The sequence below is a fragment of the Gadus chalcogrammus genome, chromosome 17 (genome assembly GCF_026213295.1).
Source record: "Gadus chalcogrammus isolate NIFS_2021 chromosome 17, NIFS_Gcha_1.0, whole genome shotgun sequence".
NCBI classification, from domain to species: Eukaryota; Metazoa; Chordata; class Actinopteri; order Gadiformes; family Gadidae; genus Gadus; species Gadus chalcogrammus.
In genome coordinates this window covers 7,278,591-7,299,599 of record NC_079428.1, presented here as the reverse complement: position 1 = coordinate 7,299,599, position 21,009 = coordinate 7,278,591, and the positions used below count along the sequence as shown (strand labels likewise).

The following is a 21,009-nucleotide window of genomic DNA, read 5'->3' as shown; positions in this document are numbered from 1 at the left end:
CGAATCCTCTTCGCCCTATTTGTTTCTTTATTTATTCTCTTTTACACCTTATAATTACACGCCATTAAGCCTACCATGACGCAGTGGCATCACTAGGCTGTTTTATTCGGGGCTTAAGCCCCGGATATTATTTAATTAGCCCCGAATATAATTTCTGGGTCAATTTAAAAAATAATAATAACAACTTTTTTCGATATTTATTGGTATAGATACAGGTAACTATGGATTGCATTAATTCAATTCAGTGTTGAAGTGATACAATGATTCTAGTCACTAATGGTAGTTAGTTATTTAAAAAGAAACATGGGGATTCCAGGGACATCTCAAAATAAAGTAGCCTAGTCCTTCTGGAAAGATAATAAACAGTTTAAAAACATAACCAGACTGTTTACCTCCTCAAGTGAATTAACCTATCCTATCCCCAGTCAGATCCATCTGTCTATCCATATATATATATATAGTCTGTCTCACTTGTATTAATTTTACTCTGAAATAACTTGAATGGAACTTTAGATGTTTGGGGATAAGCAGCACAGCAGTCAGGTAGCTATTTAAAGCTATAATAAACTGCGTATTTTGTTTATTTAGGTAAAGCATTATGAAAATATTTGCATGCACAATAAAGCAGACAAAGAAATTAATAATCTTTTTGTTTGCCCACAGGGATACGTTTCTTTTCCCTCTGGGCTAAGCCCCGGATGTTTCTGAAACCTAGAATCGCCCCTGCAGCATGACGAACCACATCAGCCAGCAACTCAGGCATCACCTTATTTATCTGGTATCCTACCAACGTGAAACCCGCTTTCAATTCGTTTCCATACATGCAAAGTGTGGCAACTTTAATTGTCCTATCATATATTAGTCAAAAGTAGTGAATGTTATCGGTGCTCTAAATTACCCCAAGATAATGCCATATAGATACATGGACACTTGAATGGGGTGTATATTTTTTAACTTCTTGGTTGTTATTGGTCGCTGTCTAATGAATATAGACCAATGAGGCCTTTACAAATATTGTAATTGTGTTATTTAATTACTCTTGGTGTGTGTGATAGAATGAAAAGTACGGTATAGCGTGTAGAACTATGCCTAACCATAACTATAACCTGATGCCCAATACCCAAATTGTGCCGTTAGTCCTTTATCCCAGACCGTGTAAAGGTAAATCTGTATCGAAAATATAGGTAGATCAAATAATTAATTCCCCTTACAGGCCAGCTGTCCTTAAATATTTACAACAGTTTATATCATTCAGAGTATCTCCATAAAAAAAGACCAGAAAAGTTTCAAAACAGCCAGAAGAGACTATTTATTAACGTCCAGTTGTCAAGCATTTTCAGGAGTTTGAAGGCCACCAAATACATTCAAACGGTATTTTACAATCAAATCACTAAAGGCGACATTGTTGAAAGATAGCGCGCCCTTTAATTTTCCGCCAACTGTATAGCAGGTGCGACGCAGCCGTCCGTGAAGATCTGAAAGTTCTTCTCCACAAAGGTTGTCTTCTTGATGAACTCCTCCAGCTTCTGGACGGAGAGCTCCACCACCTCGCCGCCCTCCCGGTCGTTGATCCCGTAGTGGCCGAACACGGGGAAGCGGTAGCGCTCGTTGAACGGCGCGTTGCGGTCGTAGTCGACGCAGCAGTACGCCGACCACATGTACGCGGGCACCGCCACTCGGTTGATATTCTGCCGGCGGATCATCCTCCCTGACGTGATCACCCCCGTCACCACGTAGGCCGTGCCGTGGCAGTAGTTGTTCAGTCGCTTCCGGATCACCTGCTCCTGGGGCTTCCAGGCCTGCGCGCTGAACTCCCAGGTCTGGGGCACCACGTTGGTCAGGGTGTAGGTGGCCGCCTTGTCGTCGGGCTGCGCCTGGTGCGCGTTGGGGTTCAGGGCGCCTCGCTCGTACAGGATGGCGTTGGTGTAGTCCTCCAGCACCGCCTGGGCGTCCTCGAAGTTCATGGGCGTGTATCTGCGCGGGAAGGGCTGCATCTCCCCGGTTTCGGTGAGCAACGAGAGCTGGGGCGGGACGGACAGGGCAGAGGAAAGATATTGAGGGGAGAGTTTGGGAGTGGGAAAGGGGGAAGGATTATACAGGAGGGGGTGGATGGAATCCAACCTAACGGAAACACTGACCGACGGGAACCGGCAGGAAAGTGGATGAAACTGAAATGTGTCATCCAGTCGTTTCTCACACACAAAGACTCTTTATTTATTAAGGTTTTTATGTTTTGTATGTGAGTTAGACAGGAAGGTTTGGAAGATAGAGGGGAAAACATGCAGCAATGGACCATGGGCAGGAATCTGACCCGGGTGGCTTTGGTAAGGACTGAGACTTAATGGTATGCGCTCTTCCCCGTGAACCACCGGGGTTGCCCCAGAAAGACCCTCTATAAGCAGTAGAACCACGCCTAAGCACTGTTCATCTGGTCCCTCAGCGGTCCTACCTGCGGCTCGTACATCCACGGGACGTCGTTTTGGCTGTTGCCCTCGGAGCGCTTGAAGGTGTAGGCGGAGTAGACGGGGATGTGTCCCTCCGTGTCGTACAGGGTCAAGTAGCGAGCCTTCTGGTTGTACCGCTGACATATGTTCCTCAGGGAGCGGCGCTCCAGGCCCGTCGGCGGGGTGCCCTTGTACAGGAACCTCCTGCACTCCGGGGACAGCTCCTGTTCCACCGTGCCCAGCACCGCTCCGCTCACCATGGCGAGCCACACGAGGACCGCCTGCGTCCAAGATAACATTTTTTGCTCCACTGGTGTCGCCCGGCGGACCGTTGAGTCAGGGTCGTGGCACGTCGGTGTACTTTCAAAGAAATAGGCAGGAGTGGCCTCCAGGGGAAAAAACTAAATGTTCTGATGCTCCTCAGGACTGTATTTGTAGCTTCCTCTGTTAACTACTTGGTGAGTTCCTTTTGTGTCTAACCGTGGGGTACGATGGCTCAACTCGCAGGCGAATGCAGCCACTCCACAGGGTGTTCTCTAATCGGGAGATTGATATGCAAACCGTTATACTCCTCATGCACCCGTCCAGTCCACCGGCCACTCAAGTGCAGTCACACCTGGGAGAATGCAAATTGCAATGCTACGGCCCCATGTTCATGTAAAACAATGGAAGGTATCATCGTCATAAACATGTCTCGCTGACTCTGAGCATCGTCTTTCCGCTGCACATAAATTCAACTCGGTAAAAATATATTTATAGAACAAACCCCTTTTTAATTATTTTAGGCTTTTTGTAGGTACCACGTTGGGAACTTCTGGGCAAAACCTTTCCATATTTACCTTAGCGGTAACTATGGCCGTAGTACAACCAACTAACACCTCAGTGCATGAACATGACACGTTGCTCCAGCACAAAGGACTGTGGCATGTTGAAGCCACCGCCGCACACTGACCCGTTGTTGGGTTGCATAGTTTGCAAGGTTTAATTGAGTTTGACATCATGCAATTAATCAATAATTAGTTTGTTGAGAGGGGGTCTGCATATTATTATCTATAGCCAATTCTCTAACCATAATACCATGTTGTTCAGTCGGTAATTGGCAGTTATTAACTGCAGCAGGAGGTCAAAGGTCGGCCTTAAAATGCAATGGCATGTATTCATACAGAGACTGGTGTCGAGAGTTGCCACAGCAACATTTGGGGTAGGGGTTAAGGGAAGGGCTGTGTATGCGGTCCGTCGAGTGGTGATCAGCTCCCCCACCAATCAGAATCAGCTAACCGTCACAACCGCTGCCAAACCAAAGATTTCTGCCGTAAATTCCTTGATTCTCCTTTTGTTGATTATCTACATAGTTAGGGTAAAGAAAGACGACTTACTGCTTTACTTCATAAGCACATTTTAGATTGCATATAAATGTGAGCATTGAACACATCAGAGAAAAACGATCCACAATAATGCCTATTGAAGCCAAAAGGATATACTTGCCAATAAATGCCAATTTAAATATATTACACATTGTTTAGACACACGCCTGTTTAGGCCTATTTTGGACCTCACTCTGCATGAAAAAGTTACCTGTAATGCGTATCTTTCTATACCTGAATCGGAACAGGAGGTGACCACTGCTGCAGAATCGTGTTTTTATCAACTTATTGCCCCACACCCCTATTAAGTGGATTTAGTAATTAATTGAATGAATCATAATGCATGATTTTATTATAATTATTGGAATAGCATCTTTCAAGTCACAAGGCTTCACTTAAAAAATGACATGACAATAGAAAAGGGGTGAATACTAAAAACATCAAATGAATCCCTGCATGTCAAGTATTTGGATCCCATTTAAAAAAGCCTTACATGTCTGCGTACATGCAACACAATGCTGTACTTAAAGAGACATAAAATCAGTAACAACTGAATTATTGAAACAATGGAAGAATTTGAATGTGTACACTTTAAAACATTCTGTGCCCCCACTCGTAGTACACAAAAAATGACTTTATGTTGATTTATTTTTTCATCTTCAACACTTGACGCTTCTTCTGTTTCAAGTCCATTATATACACCATATGTATATATACTGCTCCCATCTCAACCCATATATCTTGACAGATGTCTATCAGGCTCATGGATTCTGCCTTTTCCCACGTTTGAAGAGGTCTTCAGCCAAGCAGCCCTTAGGAAACACGGCCAGGTCGTGGTCCACGTCGGTCTGGTGCGTCAGAAAGCTCTCCAGGTCCTTGAGCGGGACCTCGACCACCTCGTTACCCGTCGCTTGGTTCAGTGCGTAGCTCCCATAGCTGGGAAACATGAACCTCACCTCGTGCGGCGAGTTGCGGTCAAACCACGGACAGCAGTACGCCAGCCACAGGTGTTTGGGGATCGCCACTCTCTCCCTCCTTTCCCGCCACAACGCCGCCGACCCCGACACGGTCGCCCCGGTGACCACATAGGAGTTCCCGTGGCAGAAGTTGTTGAGGCGGCGGCGGATGGCGTCGAGGTAGGGGTTCCAGCAGGCGTCCAGGAAGGCGGTGGCTAGCGGCACCACGTTGGTCAGCGTGTAGGTGGAGGATTTGTCGTCGGGCTCGGCCTGATGTTGGTCGGGGTTCAGGGGACCCCTCTCGTAGCCCGCGGCGTCGGTGTAGTCCTCCAGCACGGCCTGGCTGTCCTCCAGTGCCAGGGCGTCGTCACTGAGGGGAAGCTCTCTCATGTTGTCTCCGCCGTCCTCTGAGACCAACTGTGGGGAATGAATTGCTGTTACATTTACATTAAGGGCGTTTAGCAGACGCTTTTATCCAAAGCGATAAGCCCGTTTGTCAGAAGAGAGAGAAACAATATATCGCCCTCGGTACAGAGAGGATGTTCATAGAACCAAGGGGCCAAGCACTAACAATCGTTAGGTCCATTATCCAACAAAGACAGCTAGGATAAGATGCTACACAACTAAGTGCTCTTCTTTTAAGTGCCAGGTCTTACAATAAGTGCGTTCCCATGACAAATCAATGTCAGGGGAACAGCGTTATGCATTCAGTTCCCCCCGGCTGTAGACTTGTTTCTCACACATCTGTGAAGATGACATCGGGAGGCCAGGGGAACACGTGTCCTGTGAACACCGTGGCGCCGCTTTGCATACCTGCGGCTCGTACATCCAGGGCGTGTCCGCCCGGCCCTGTCCGTCCGACTTCTTGAAGACGTAGGCGGAGTAGAGCGCCAGGCGGCGGCCGCCGTCGTACAGGGTAGCGTAGCGCGCCTTGTCCCGGAACCGCTGGCAGATGCTCTTTAAGCTAGCCCCGTGGACGACGAGCGGGGGAGTGCGCTTGTGGAAGAAGTGGCTGCAGTCCCTGAAGCTGAGGAACACGCTGGCGACCGCGAGGCTGGGCCCCATCAGCAGCTGGAGGGACAGAAGACAGGCTTTGAACAGCGGCATCCCACCACCGTGGTCTGGAGCAGCACTACTGCCAGGGAGTGCTGCTTCCTTTCTCCCCATTGGGCCTTCCTCATTTCCCTTGGTCCGAAGTCCACCAATCAGGCGACCTATCCATGAGACAGATACTATGCTCGTATTCTACGCAGTATGGAGTCATTTACCGTGTCAAACTACAAGCTGTCCGGCTGAACCCGCCGGCGTGTATGCATATTGGCTGTATTCAAATCCACATTTGATAACACTCACCTCCATTGGCTTTGAATGCATGGTTTGCCTTCGACTTAATTTGGGACCACGCCATGCGCAGTGTGGTTTTCAGAGCTTATACAAATAATTAGCAAATCAATCTGTCACTTTTACTGTCTATAGGTTCGTCCTTACTATCTACTTTCCAACCTTCCATCTTTAAAAGACATTAAACACCCTGGCCTTGACCCACTGCACAATATCTTTCTTCTGGGATACCGAGCATGTAATTCTCGAAAACATGAAGAGGCTGGCTCCATTTATTCAAAGCTTAGCAAAGCAAGAATAAAAGCAAAATGGCAAATTACTAACGAACAAATTAAATCCCCTGCTGTCTCCCCTTTTAAAGTCAAGGGGCCCTTGAGACACACCAGTGGAGCATGAGGAGCAATGTTCAATGACTACAACCATCGCTCTGATCACACACATTATCGTAGTAGGGATGGGTCTCGTTCGTTTCTTTTTAATGGCACTACTACTCAAACCGATACTGCTTATTGATCTAGAGTCTTTAGAAGAAAAAAACGAACCAATGAACCTGAGGTAATTCCTTATTTTTCTCGTAGTTATTCAGAAGCTCACAAACATTTTTCTTTCATAACCTAAGTACTCTTGAATATTGTAAAAAGTTAAATGAAGCACAAAAAAAAGTATTGCGTAGCATCTTTCCTATCTATCTTTGTTGTATTCGGGGAATGGGTTAACCCTGATTGTTAGCGCTTGGCCAATCTGTCAAAAGTGTTCACATTCATTACTCGTATATTAGTGTTGAAAAATACTTCTGTAGAAGTTGAAGCATCAACTCAAGCTTTTTATTCAAGTAAAATGAGTGTAAAAGTAATAGTTATGTTAGGGAAAAAATGCCATTATGGACAAAAGCTTAGGCCACAGGGGCCTTTAGTGCACTACCCCGCCCTTTGTCTTATATTCAAATGTTAAAGTTTAACATTTTGGAATGCAACTCATTCAGCCGTATTTATGCCTATTGAAAATGAACGCATTTTAGTACAATAAAAAGAGGATACATATTTTGGCAGGTCGATAGCTCAGCCTGACAGAATATGTGACTCCCCTTTAACTTTGGCTAGGAAAGAAGAAACGTGGATATTCTTCATTCATTCTGCATTATAGGGGTTTAGAGGGTAATAAAAGGCTCTTTAGTTGCGATGTGCCTACATTATTAGGCCAACCATGATCAATGTTATTATTGTTATTTATTCTGGATATTTTTCAAGGGACATCCGCAGATTTTGCAACTAAACTTTGGATCAGCCTTCTAGACTGGGTGGGTACCTTCTTCATTTCGAAAATGTAAGCAGTAGAAGTAAAAATGTGGCTGAAAAATAATTACCCCAAATTTCTACTTAAGTAAGGTAACAAAGTATTTGTACTTTGTTACTGACACCTCTGGTGCTTGGCCCTTGGTTCAATGAACACCCTTACTGTACCGACAGAGATATATTGTTTCTCTTTCTTCTGACAAATGTACTTATTGCAGGTCTCTTTGGAGAAAAGCTAAATGCCGTAAGTGTAAATGTAAATTCTCCCACACCACACCATCACAGGATCCTGTCAACATGGGGACTTACAAGAGCTGGAGCTCTTGCTCAACCTGATCAAAATAAACAAACATTAAACTAACCATAACCAGTGGCATGTAGCATTCAAGTCCTGAATACAAAGAAACCACTGTTAACATTAACAACAAAAAATACCGTTAAAATACAATCCTCTTTTTACGGCACAGCATTTCATCAAAGATCGTGTCGTTTTAGCCATCCTTTTGACTCTACTGGACAGGAACAGCTGGTCCAATATGATGGACTGTAACCCTACACACTGCCAAGGCCTGCTGGTTCATGAGTGGACTTACAGCTTCTCCTCTTCTCCTCACTGCAGGATGTGGGGTCACAGGGTCGGTTCAGCTGATGGCCAACAGTGAGCCACAACAGACAGGGTTCGTTCTGGAGGATTGGTGAGACAGCCACTTCGTTTTCAGGACATTGTCACTTAGGGTTAGTGGAGTTGATGGCCTTACCAATTGTATAAAGTGTATGCCTATTTGATTACAGCGGACTTGTTGCATCCTTCTGAACATAGGATCAAAACGGCTTGTAAATGGTCCTATCTAAATTGTTTAGTGGTGTATGTTAACTGCAAACCGTTTATCATGTTTTTGTTTTCCTGTATGCTGGGTGCTGCCATCTTTTCTGATGGTGCCTCCACACATAGGGTTCATGGGCAAAAAATAAAATAAACCTGGGGGCTTGAAAGAGAAAAACCTGCATGGTGAATAAAAATGAGATATACTTAAAAAGAATAGTTTCTCCAACAAACGAGATCCATGGAACGACATGGAGCGATTCATTGAGTTCTACTTTGATCGTACCCTAACATTTAAACAAATCAGCGTCTAGATATGATTTTCAAATACGTGAAAGACAGATTAAGAGGTTGCTCTGTGCCAGAAGGTTATCTCGACAGAAATATATTCTAAGTATCTCCTCTTCTGGGATTACTTGTTCAGAGGACCTCTAAAAAGTCTTCCTCCATCCTTCTAGGAAGGTCACTGTTCACTTTAGCAAGCTGGTTAATCATTAGCACCACGTCATGTGAAAAAGTACAGCATTCTTTCCACCCTGCAGTTCATTTCTCCCACCCTACTGTTCTTTTTTCCCCTGGAAGTTTATTTTCCAATCCTCAGATCTTCTTTCTCTCCACTCATATTTTTTAAATGCGTTATATATTTGTGTGTATTTTTTTAAAATATATATCTTTATATACCAGCAGCTTCGTAGCTGCTGGTGTTTACAGATTATACTTTGGGTAGCGTTGAGCCTGTTAGGGTAAACTATTTTATTGAGATTCCGGGGGCTTATATTGTGAAACATAGAAAGTTATAAAGTTGCCGTTTTAGTTCAGACTATAAAACCCCAGTGTTGTTATTTCTTATCTTCAGGAGCATGGGGCAACTCATAATGCTTTGTTACATTACTATGACCAGGATTGAATTGGCAAATTGCAATACATTTACCAACAAAATATAAGGCTTTTGTTGTGGAGTTTCCTCTTATATTGCGATTCAATACCCAGTTGCTTCTGGCAAGAACCTTTTCCATGGGTGGCCCTGTTGGAAATCGTCCGGAATCCAGATGTTGTGTAGATTAGAGTGTCCAAGAAGCTTAACCTTCTCTCTGCACATCATCAGCCACTGGCCAGACCCAGCTCCACACACACACACACACACACACACACACACACACACACACACACACACACACACACACACACACACACACACACACACACACACACACACACACACACACACACACACACACACACACACACACACACACACACACCATGCAGCCATGACCCCGCTTCATTTTATACTGACGCACAACGTTCACTCCAGATAGGGACGTCTCCAAAAAGACAGTCATGCCACATGTGGTTCACTTGTCTCATGAATGCAGTTTGTGCATCAAGTGTGTGCGATTTATGTTTTCAGTTTAACAAAGTAAATAATAATCTGACAGTGGCTATGAATGTATTTATTGTTTTTCCTGGTCAGAATCACAGCATACAGTGTGTAATAACTTCTAAAGTAAACAGAAATATCATCACCTTATTTCTTTATATAGATTTACTTTCATATCTTTTTTAAAATGTTTTTTTTGTTTCATTATTTAGCATTATCTTCTCCTCAAGAATGTAAAAACAAGACAACAAGAGCAGATTTGCAAACCCATGGTAACCAATTTGATATCCAGCTCAAGGTGTGTGTTTGTGTGTGTGTGTAGACTGTGTCATTAACCTGGAAATGTGCATATTTGATGAGGGCTGATTAAATAAAATGAAAACGCAAGGAACAGGACAACATTGCAAAGACGCAACAGATGAACAACAACGGCAATGAAACCGGTCGCTTCGTTTCTCTGTGAAAAGCGATTCATCAACCTCGCTACAGTGTCATATGAGCTCAGAAACACCATCTACCCACACAGCATTTAAGTAGAAAAGTTTAAAGTTTACAAATGATTGATTTAAAAAATAAATAAAAATGCTGATTGACGCAAGAAGTACATGTAAACCAAGCAGGTGAAAGGAAAACATATGGCGTGATGTGACCTGCGTTTGCCCACATTCAGTAGACACATATGCCTACCGATGTATTACAGGGGAGGTATTATAGGATGCCGGAGCAATGAAGGTCAAATGTCTGCTACTTTTAGGCCTACTTATCATGTACTGAGCGCAATACGACACAACAAATGCTTTCAAAGTCATGCGGATTATATATATTTCTTTCGATTCCATCATGTGGTAATTTCTGCACCAGGATTTCAAGATGGTTTCCATTTTTGCATCTGCCCCTGTTGCCTTCTGTTGTCACAAAGTAAGTATTCCATTCATTCCATCAGAAAACAAACAAGAAACGTAATATTTACAAATATTGTGTTTTTCTAACACTTAGAAATTTACAGTTGACCTTCTAAATACTGTGTGTCTGACTCTCAATATGTTGTTCCTTCATGTACAATACTTTCTGTCCAGAGATGGCAAGCGTTAGAATCCATAGCGCTCTCTGGTGTACACTTATAAAATAGACAAGGTTAGGAACAGACCCTTTGCTGCTGTTTTCACCCATCAAGGTGCCCTAAAGAGAGGAACTTTAGCCCAAAGATCGGGCGGGGACTTCGGCTCTGTTGGAGTTGTGGCAAATGTATCCACACATTCCCGACTGCCATTCAGAACAACCCGGAAAACTTATGGGAAGGGGTCCCGGCCCTGCCCAGGGACGACTAGGCAGGGTAAACTGGCCCCCACGGCAAACGTTGTGGACAGTAAGCAACGTGTTTGAATGTCTTTTGCTCGTTAAGATTCAGTCAGCTGCCCCTTTCAGTTGTTGTTTTCTTATGTTTAAGGCTGTGAGGTTCCAGTCTCCCCAGTCCTCCCATAGGTTACAGTTCCTAACTACAGAGCCATCCGTCCAGGACTGTAAACCCGCCACGAGAGTCTGTTGTCGCACGTAAATCACACGTTGCTCATTGCGAATATATATATATGTATATATATATATATATATACATATATATATATATATATATTTGAAAACAAAACAAAAACAACAGTATACAGCCGAAGAATTAGCCCTATCCCATTGCTAGCTTTCCCCAACCAACCGCAACACAAAAAAGCAAATATAAAGTAAAGAAACGTCGGCGAACGAGCCAATAGGCCAGGGCGTGTTTGTGGCGACCGCTGAACAACACAAGCACCGTCGGTGTGGTTTCATTCACCGGGGGGGGGGGGGGGGGGGTGGGCAAACCGACACACCATGGGGCGAAGGGCCAGACCCCCTCGCTACATAACAAGAGAATTGACCCAAACAAAGCAAACAAAACCACAGTACTCAAGTTCTGCCGCTAGTACTGCCTCAACTACCCTGTTTCGAAGGGCCTATGTAGCACTGTCCGTTCCCCCCCCACGGGTCCGTTTGTGTGCTTAAGAGTCCAGTACGAGACCGGTCTGCGGACTAGCCTCTTTTAGTCCGGGTTCGGGCGGACCCCCCCTCTGTGTAGGGCGTTGAAACAACGAGGGTCCAACTGAGGTCGGTCAGAACCGCGAGGCTCCGGGGGCGGCGCCAGGTTGGGGGAGACACAGTGACGGGTTCCTGCGTTGGCGTCAATCGGTTGGTTCTTTGTATAATCGGCGGGTCGGACGGAGGACGTCTTGAGGGAACACGGGACGCACGGCGGTATGACCGGGGGGCAAGGCGGGGATATTTTTTTAGCATGAACACGCGTGCGCACGGTGATGCACGTATTTGACGTCTCTCTCTGGCAGTGGTGGTCGAAGATGTAGAATAAGGAATACGCCTGCTACCTGTGGGTGTGTGTGTGTGTGTGTGTGTGTGTGTGTGTGTGTGGGGGGGGGGGGGGGGTTGTTGAATGATGTCAATTGAGAAAGAGAGATATAGAGATGGTGGTTGTGGTTGAGTGAAGGCAACACATTGACTTACTCGTTCAATATAGAAAAATAGTCCTCGTTTGGATACATCCAAAACCGGCTCCATCTCCAACAGTCATCCAAAATAAAGACAAATAAAAAAGTAGATTTTGAATTGCTGTTTTAAAGTTATATTTTAATAGGGGCAAAAGATATCCTCACACAGCCAGACCTTGTATCTCAAGGCAAAACCGTCGTAGAGCTTGCCTGGTTTAGGGTTTGTGATGCTAGGCAGAGATACATGGGGTGAAATATAGGATTTGATTGTTTTGTGAAATGAAAGTGTTGTGAAGTCGAAATACTAAGGTTGTTCTTTCACAATAAGTGTCTGGGACCTGGAAACCAGCAGTTTTAAGCTTGGATAATGTAAGAACATCACCGGTCGGCCAGACTTGTCGATTTGGGGAAAACGTGCAGATTGACAAAATACCCTGTACTTACTGTACTTAAACTGATCTGTAGTTAAAAAAGAAATCATGCATAGATCTCAAATGAGACACAGCTTTTATATACCTTCCGCTCTGTACAGATTTATATATAACTATATGTATATATATATAACTATATATATATATGTATACATATAAATATAACTATATATATTATATATATTTATTTATTTAATTTCTCTATATCTATATTTTCTGAAGAACGAAAAAAGAATTTAGCAAATGCAATACAGAGAAAAGACCACCCATGACATTAATGCAATAAAAGGCCAATGTGGCACGTCACTAGAGGCCTGTGAACAGATGTCAACAGAATTCTCCCAAGCTGAAATAGGCGATTTGCACAAACTTCCTATCAGAACTGACTCAACGCACAGAGCACACATAGACTCTGTCTGAACGTAGCACTCGGCCGCCTTCAGATATTACTTTGAAGGGTTTGACCGCAAAACCCTGTTTCCTGCTTTGCCCAATGTGCGCTCTGTTTTGAGAGGCGAATCAACGCTACGATTTAAACTCTAGCATCTGCGCTCTACTGTGCATTTACAGGTGTTTCGGGTGGAGCACAATGTCAACACGCTTAGCCCCGTGAAATAGCACGAGTGACGAGGGATTCTAGTGAAAGCAGTTCGCCGTCCTCTTTCCATGGTTCTGTAACCCCACCTGTCCGTTCTCCATCTCACCAAGAGTTTGCTCTTCGCCGCCATATGGATATGATTTGGACTGTGATATTAAAAGACGCCGATAATATTGTTACACGGAACACGATGCTGTGATGTCGCCGACCCGATCACAGACACACAGACTTTTAAAAGGGAGCCGTTGTTTGAAAGAGAAGACATTGCTATAAAATATTTTTTAAATTGTAAAATATTTTAAATAAAATGTTCACTTTTCAGTATTTATTCATGTATCTTTAACTGTATCGTTTGCAGTCGAAGGAACTCCCACAACCCCCTCCTGCAAGCACCCCCCCCCCCCCCCCCCTTGCGTTTGGATCGTATATTGGTGATCTAGAATAACCACGATTGGACAATATGAAAATAGAAACTATCGCCCAACCCTTAGCTGGACCCTCCTCGATGCGTAGTGCGTACTCAAACGCATTGCATACCACGAGTATCAATAGCACACGTTTCCCATAATGATCCTATCTGACGTTTTATGGCCCGAGGCCGAAGTGGTGGGAGGAAGAGAGATGAGGATGGGGAGGCAGAACAGACGAGCAGCACGGGCGGACAGGGGAGAGGATTGACTGGTCAGCCATCAACACAGAGAGAGAGAGAGAGAGAGAGAGGGGTGGGCCCCAAGCGCACGCCGTGGGCCGGAAAATAAGGTACGCCGAAAAAAGGAATTTAGTGTGTGTGTGTGTGTGTGTGTGTGAAGGGGGGGTGGGGGGGGGATTAAAGTCTGATTCGGGCAACAGTGCGTCTCTAATGCCCCCCCCCCCCACCCCCCCCCGGTGGTGAAACTAGTGAAGTCTTTGAAAACATCTCCCTGGATATCGTCTCCGCAACACGTGGATGCATTCAGTTCCGAGCCCGATGACCACACATGTAAGGAGCGAGAGGGGTGAGGGGGGGACGGGGGAGGGAGGGGGGGGACGGCAGAGCACAGAGAGACTCAGAAAGGCCCCCCCCCGTTCTCAAGTTCAGGGCGGTCCCTCGTGTGGGTGGTCCGGATAACGTGTTCGACACCGAGAGCGCCCGTCCTCCTCCTCCTCCCCCGGTGGGGGGCCGGAGGAGGGTGGGGGGGCTCACTATACGCGCGTGGTGGAGTGCGGGTGGGGCAGGGTGTTGTTGTGGCCGGCGGTGGCGGGGAAGGTGTTGAAGGCGTGCAGCGGCTGCATGCCGGTGATGGTGCTGGGGATCATGGTGATGGTGTTGGGCGTCATGAGGGGCACGTCGTCGGGCGCGCGGCGCAGCGCCAGCGTGTAGTCGGGCGGGCACGCCGGCCGCAGGATGTCGTGCGGCCGCAGCGGCTCCATGTCGTGGTGGCCGTCGTGCTCCGAGTGCTTCATCTGCAGCGACATGATCTCCTCCTCCTGGCTGTGCGCCAGGTCGTTGGCGGGCCGGCCGGCGCGCTGCGGCGAGAGCCGGTGGCGCAGCAGCTCGTGCCGCTTGTCCCGCTTGTAGTAGAGCGCGGCGAAGGCCAGCACGTTGAGGAAGAGGAGGGACGCGCCCACCGCCACCGTCACGCTCAGCTCCGTCGAGTAGTCCCGCGTCTCGCCCGGGAACAGGTCCTGGGGCGGGCGCTCCGAGCCCTCGTGCTCGGGCTCCGAGGGGAAGGTGGGGTAGGGGTGGCGGGTGGTGGTGCGCGGCGGCGGGCGGTGCGGGCGTAGCGTGGTGGCGCCGCCACCGCCGCCGCCGCCGCCGCCAGGGGCGCCCGGCGGCAGGTGGATGGTGGGGTTGAGGAAGTCGGGGGAGTCGTCGTGGATCTGGTGCAGGTGGGGCACCAGCTCCAGCCAGAAGGCCACCTTGTTGGCCCGGTAGTTGTCGCGGACGCGCGGCTTCAGGCCGATGTGGAGGTACTGCTTGTCCTTGGAGCTGAACTTGGTCCAGATCACCTCCTCGAAGCGGTTGGGCTTGGTGTGGATGAACTTGGTGTCCTGTGGGACGGGCAGGTTGGGGTCCCTGTGGGGGGGGGCAGAATGTACACTGTTATGGGGAGGGCTTTGAAAGGGGTGAGATCGCAATTTAACATGGGTTACTTGGAAGTTAAGAAGGTCATAATGATATTTCTCAAATTTCATCTATCAATTTGAGTCAATTGATTTGACATAATGTTTTCATACAATCGTCTGTAAGTGAATCCTCAAATGTGAAGGAAAATAATTATGGTAGGGACAATAAAGAATACATCAGACATACAGCAGTTAAAAAATGATATGGAAACTGCAATGTGCTTGAATTTGCAGAGACATCTGCCAATTCAACCACATCAGACGTGGTAATGAACCACATCTGATGTGGTTCATTACAATTTTGATGACATGCTGCACCTATTGGAAAGAAGGGTCTTCCACGTCTTTAGCGGAAAGTGAACTTTATTGCAAACGTAATGAAGGGGGGCTAAGTAGTGTTTTTTCACCTGCGTACTCATGCTAACAGTCTTGGGTGCATTAACACCTAAGCTTTCTGGTCAGTTTGAATCCATCCCTGGAGACTTTCCAGGGATAGCACGGTTAGTTTGGGGTGGTATGAGCGATCATTTAAATTCTCCTGCGGATCAAACAAACAGACTCTGATCCACCTGACAGCGGGGGAACTCGGTCCGCTTCCAAGGCAATCTGCTTCGGTTCTGTTTAATTGTGACTGTGATCTGATCCAACTAAAGGAAGCGAGCCAAAATGCTATGGATTATGGGACGCGTGTACACTTTTGGAGACAACTTTGCTACATAGAGGTGCCTGATTTGTCGCGGTCAGATGTGGTGCAATCAGGATGTAAGAGCACTCATGGGAAATAGCAAAAGAGTGGCCGGGACGCCATCAGATCGGGACGCCCGACCTACCCGGTCTTGGCGAAGTTGGTCCAGTAGGTCATGACCACGGCGCTGAGCATGACGTCGTTCTTGGAGAAGTTGCAGGGGAACAGGTCGGTGGCGCCGATCATGGGCACGCCGAACACGTAGGGGATCTCGTCGCCGTGCGCCGCGTCGGCCCACTCGGGCCGCGCCTCCGTCTGGCAGTGGTGGTAGAAGGTGTAGAAGTAGACGGGCGACTGGAACTCGGCGTGCAGCTTGGCGGTGGCGATGGCCGGCGCCACCCACTGGTGGTCGGTGAACAGCGCCAGCAGCGTCTTGCGCCGCATGTCGCCGTTGTCCCGGTCCGCCCAGTCGGTGTACATGAACTTAATGGTCTCCCGCAGGATGTCCTTACCTACGGGGGGCGGGGGGGGGGGGGAGGTAAGGGGGAGGGAAAGAGAGAGAGAGAGAGAGAGAGGGAGAGAGAGAGAGGGATGGAGGGAGGGAAATAGAAACATAGAAGGAGATATAGATATTTGACAGTATGGGAGAGAGAAACAATGGTCATTGTTAGAGATTTGATGAAAAATACATGTTCTAAAAGATCATACAAAAATGGGTGTTCATGGTCTTAAGCTTAACCCAAGATACATTCATTGTCTTCATCGTCATTATTTTTATGACTTTGTCCTACCATAATATAGGAGAGTCAAAGCTGCAACGGCATTAAAGGCAAAATCATAAAAAAAGTACAGTTTTTATGCCACACTTTACTGGTGTCGAGGGAACCACCGCTATATCCTCATAGACAGGGTTAAAAAGGACAGAGGTCTTTGTTCAGAAGTACATTTGTTCAGGACAGGTCGACCAGCAGGACTCACCCATAGAGGGATATCCATAGAGGTTGTCCACAAAGTTGGAGATGGTGTAATCGAACGCTGCGGCGGAGATGCCCTCGTTGTCCTCGCTGTCGTCCACGAACTTGAGCCCCTCGCCCTGGTTCACGCCGATCAGGATGTCGTAGTTGAGGAACTCCCCCTGTTGGCCAAAGAAAGAGCAGCAGCACACTGAGTTTTAGGCCGAACAAGCGACGAAATAAAGCTGCAGAATGTTTTCCCTTTTTAAAACGCTGTCTTTGAAATAACACTGAAAGTTTTTTCATTCGTCCATTGTGTTTCATTTGTAAGGTTAGGGCTAAAGTGCTCGCCCTTGTTCCTCTTCCTGTCTTCAAATCTCCCGAGACCTAGTCACCTCAGCGGGCGGCATGTTTTTAAATACATTTGATTCAGACAGGACCTTATGCCTCCACGCCTCAGAACACTGAATCCACAATCCAGCACTTTATCTGTTTGGCAAACAGCCTATATACCGGGCATATCTGTAGGCCAGAAGACCCAGCGACATTAATACATTCATCTTCAGCTCTTTAATGACCAGTTAAATCGTTTTTGATGTATGCAGTAGAGCACTACGTCATCTATTCTGGATGTAAGAAACATGATTACGGAACACACAAAATAGCTGATATAGCAATTTTGTTGTCGTTTTCATTATTATTAGACCTTGCATGACTTGCTTGTCTTGCATGTCTTGCATGTCTTGAACGTCTTTTCTTATGTTTTCACTTTCAACAATAATCTTTACTTTGAATATTTGTTTGAACGAGCTTTGGAATCTGATTCATAAATAAATGAAGTTACTTTCATTTTGCATCTCATATGGACATCCCATTATTTTTGCAAGACATCAAGTGTCTACTCTAGCATATACCCAGTCAGCCCAAGAGTGATCTACACATGGAACAAACAACGGACATTGTAGTCACTACACATCACCGTATCATCAAACTGCTGAAACACGAGATAGCAACCTGCTGCATGAGGATCTCCGGGTCGTCGGGGACGACGTCTCCGTCCACCACGGGGCCAAAGGCGATGTGGTAACGGGCCGGCTGGATGTCCTGGTCCACCAGCTCCCGGAAGTTCTTGCGCCGGAGGCAGTCCACCAGGTCAGCGGTCTCGGAGTAGGTGCAGCCCACCTTGCGGGCCAGGATCTTGGTGTACTTCAGGGGCTGGTAGTTGATGGACCAGCTGGAGATGGCTGTGCCACTCTGGGCGATGGCTCGCTGGAACAGACCTAGAGAGGAAGAGGGAGGGAGAGAGGGAGAGGGAGAGAGAGGGAGGGAGGGAGAGAGAGAGGGTTTTTGTAATGTCACTTATAACACGCAATTGTTGCTTAACAAATGAAGTTGAATAGCACTATTCATTTTGTGCAAATGCATAGAAAGATGGAGCCATGGTCATTCATTGAGGCATCACATCATCACTGCTTGGTGAAATAGCTCAGTCTGATGGTGTAACTAGCTAGGCCACTAACTAGCAAAATAAATAAACGATCAACATGAATGCAGTAATTGTCATACAATCCTACTTATTGGTATCTATGTCCATAAAGATCAGTGGACAGGAGTCTGAGCAACCATTATCAATGAGGCAACTATTTTGTTTCCCTTTTCATCTCTGCATTCCTTTTTCATTCAAACTCCAACCAAAGTCATGAAGTGTGTGTGTTGTCCACGTTTACATAGCCTGCAGTGTGAACAAGCACAGTCAGAACAGAAGGGGCAAAGGCTATAGGCTGTGCTTTTGGTAGTCTACCAGGTTGTAGTTTCATCACGGCACACCTGGGGTACCCCGTCCACAACGGGGTACCCCAGTGGAAGTGGGCAGTCGATTCTCTTAGCATTTCGGTTATCATTGCGCAAGTCCTTACAACCTCTCTCCTCGACCTCAGGATGTTTTCCATCGAGGTCGAGGAAGCGTGGACCGAAAAACGACACGGGACATCACATTTTCGTCCATTTAACAGCGGCTATAGTTTATGCAGGCCTGCATTTAAATGAATTATTCACGAATGCCATTAATATATTCAGCTCCTGAAATTGTGATTGGTCGACAGTTTCCTCAGTGTGAGAGGTTAGTGAGGTTAGCGCTGGTGGGGGGGGTTTGAGGTGATGACTCAACATGCAGTGTGACGGGAGCAGAGAGGGGGGTCAGGGGGGCTGGGGGGGGGGGCTACCTTACCTGGTGTGACCCGTCCCACCTCCACCCCTGCCCCAGTGTTGTTACCCTGGGGCAGGGGTGGTGGACATCTGGGTGGTGGTGGGTGGGGAGAAGGCGGGACCAAGGATGGGGCGATGTGATTGGACACCGACGATGAGCGCTGGGATGGATGGACGGATGGTTGGCAAAATGGTGGCGGTCGGACATACGGTGGAGGTGGAGATGGTGGTCAGGTAGGAGGTAGTAGAGTACAGAGGAAGGGGGGGAGGGAAGGAGGGAGGTAGGGAATGGGGATGGGAGGGGAGGGGGGGGGTAGTTGACAAAGAGGTGGGGTTAAGGGTTAAGAATTGATGGCTTCTCCGTGGTGTTTGTGTGTGCGTGAGAAAGAGAGAGGGTGTCATCGTGTAAATGAGGTTTAACAAAACAATAAGATGACGATGAAATTAACTAAATGAATTAAATGAAGGCAGCGTGTATCAACGTCGACCTTGTTTGTTCATTAACAATCGTTATTAACTAAACGACGAAAACAGAACATTGCTCTTTGGATTTTACTGTTCACCATTATCTGCGGGTGACGTGAAGGGTTGCCATTGAAAGAGGAGGAGGGGTGTGAGATGAAGAGGAGACTGTCTTACCCTCTCTGAGTGGTGTGAGATGAAGAGGAGGCTGTCTCACCCTCTCTGAATGGTGTGAGATGAAGAGGAGGCTGTCTCACCCTCTCTGAGTGGTGTGAGAGGATGAGGAGGCTGTCTTACCCTCTCTGAGTGATGTGAGATGAAGAGGAGGCTGTCTTACCCTCTCTGAGTGGTGTGAGAGGATGAGGAGGCTGTCTTACCCTCTCCGAGTGGTGTGAGATGAAGAGGAGGCTGTCTTACCCTCTCTGAGTGGTGTGAGAGGATGAGGAGGCTGTCTTACCCTCTCTGAGTGGTGTGAGAGGATGAGGAGGCTGTCTTACCCTCTCTGAGTGGTGTGAGAGGATGAGGAGGCTGTCTCACCCTCTCTGAGTGGTGTGAGATGAAGAGGAGGCTGTCTTACCCTCTCTGAGTGGTGTGAGAGGATGAGGAGGCTGTCTTACCCTCCGAGTGGTGTGAGAGGATGAGGAGGCTGTCTTACCCTCCGAGTGGTGTGCGAGGAAGAGGAGGCTGTCTCACCCTCTCTGAGTGGTGTGAGAGGATGAGGAGGCTGTCTTACCCTCTCTGAGTGGTGTGAGAGGATGAGGAGGCTGTCTCACCCTCTCTGAGTGGTGTGAGAGGATGAGGAGGCTGTCTTACCCTCCGAGTGGTGTGAGAGGATGAGGAGGTTGACACAGGACCCCCCGGCGCCAGAGCCGAAGATGGTGATGCGTTCGGGGTCGCCGCCGAAGTGTCCGATGTTCTCGTTGAGCCAGCGCAGCGCCTGGATCTGGTCCAGCAGCCCGTAGTTCCCCTTGGCCGATTGGTCACCCGTGCTCAGGAAGCCTGCGCGTGATTGGACAGAAGAGAGGAGGTGGGGGGAACAGACACTTTTATTTAGATGCTGTGTCAGCCGTTTTGAGTGTTTATATGTACTTTAACTGAGTGTGTAAGTATTCGAGGGGGGAATGGGTTGAAAACAGACATTCAATCTGATACGGTAAGGGGCTTAGCTTGCTGTACCCATTAAATGCTAATTGTTCTGTGCGGACATCGCTGCAGAGTCACCTCAGAGTCCTGAGTCAGCACTAAACTGTACACGGTTTCCCCTTCTTGTAATTCTCAAACGTTTTAATGTCGAAAAGGAACTGACCCAGAAAACGTGAAAGCAAAGCTTTAAATGTGTCTTTAAAATGGATCCCCTGTAATTTTCTTTTTTTCTTTGTTCAAAGAGAAGGGGATGAAGAAATTAAAAGAGAGAGAAAAGAAGATGTTTGGTGACAGAAG

At 47.1% G+C, this 21,009-nt stretch overlaps 3 protein-coding genes across 4 annotated transcripts in view; all 3 read right to left on the bottom strand.

The window, feature by feature from the left end:
* Positions 1-1,289: 1,289 nt before the first annotated feature.
* LOC130370037 (endonuclease domain-containing 1 protein-like) lies at positions 1,290-3,011 on the bottom strand. The gene is made up of 2 exons (XM_056575666.1): positions 2,450-3,011; positions 1,290-2,021 (listed from the first exon to the last, which is right to left on the bottom strand). Exons 1-2 carry the CDS (start codon positions 2,741-2,743, stop codon positions 1,425-1,427), a joined length of 891 nt encoding a protein of 296 aa, XP_056431641.1. The 5' UTR covers positions 2,744-3,011; the 3' UTR covers positions 1,290-1,424.
* A 988-nt stretch (positions 3,012-3,999) lies between these two features.
* Positions 4,000-6,113, bottom strand: si:dkey-85k7.11 (endonuclease domain-containing 1 protein). Of its 2 annotated transcripts, XM_056575982.1 has the most exons (3): positions 6,033-6,113; positions 5,578-5,835; positions 4,000-5,181 (listed from the first exon to the last, which is right to left on the bottom strand). In XM_056575982.1, the coding sequence occupies exons 2-3, from the start codon at positions 5,827-5,829 to the stop codon at positions 4,570-4,572; spliced, it is 864 nt and encodes a 287-aa protein (XP_056431957.1). In that variant the 5' UTR covers positions 5,830-5,835; positions 6,033-6,113; the 3' UTR covers positions 4,000-4,569. The 2 variants fall into 2 exon arrangements, with proteins under 2 accessions (XP_056431957.1, XP_056431956.1); XM_056575981.1 differs by having other exon boundaries at positions 5,578-6,039.
* Positions 6,114-14,340: 8,227 nt separating this feature from the next.
* nlgn2a (neuroligin 2a) overlaps positions 14,341-21,009 on the bottom strand; it is a 47,818-nt gene continuing 41,149 nt past the window's right edge. The window contains exons 2-6 of the mRNA XM_056576041.1: positions 20,383-20,568; positions 17,917-18,182; positions 16,928-17,084; positions 16,095-16,461; positions 14,341-15,214 (exon numbers count right to left, since the gene is read on the bottom strand). Of these exons, the coding sequence (XP_056432016.1) occupies positions 14,341-15,214; positions 16,095-16,461; positions 16,928-17,084; positions 17,917-18,182; positions 20,383-20,568 (1,850 nt within the window). The remainder of the gene's footprint in view (positions 15,215-16,094; positions 16,462-16,927; positions 17,085-17,916; positions 18,183-20,382; positions 20,569-21,009) is intronic.

Bases quoted from the DNA above. Each gene is read 5' to 3' on its own strand.
- LOC130370037 (XM_056575666.1), bottom strand. From the start codon at position 2,743: ATGTTATCTTGGACGCAGGCGGTCCTCGTGTGGCTCGCCATGGTGAGC. The intron at 2,022-2,449 runs GTAGGACCGCTG...GTCCCGCCCCAG, and splicing joins CGTGGATGTACGAGCCGCAG to CTCTCGTTGCTCACCGAAAC.
- si:dkey-85k7.11 (XM_056575981.1), bottom strand. From the start codon at position 5,931: ATGGGGAGAAAGGAAGCAGCACTCCCTGGCAGTAGTGCTGCTCCAGAC. The intron at 5,182-5,577 runs GTATGCAAAGCG...CATTCCCCACAG, and splicing joins CCTGGATGTACGAGCCGCAG to TTGGTCTCAGAGGACGGCGG.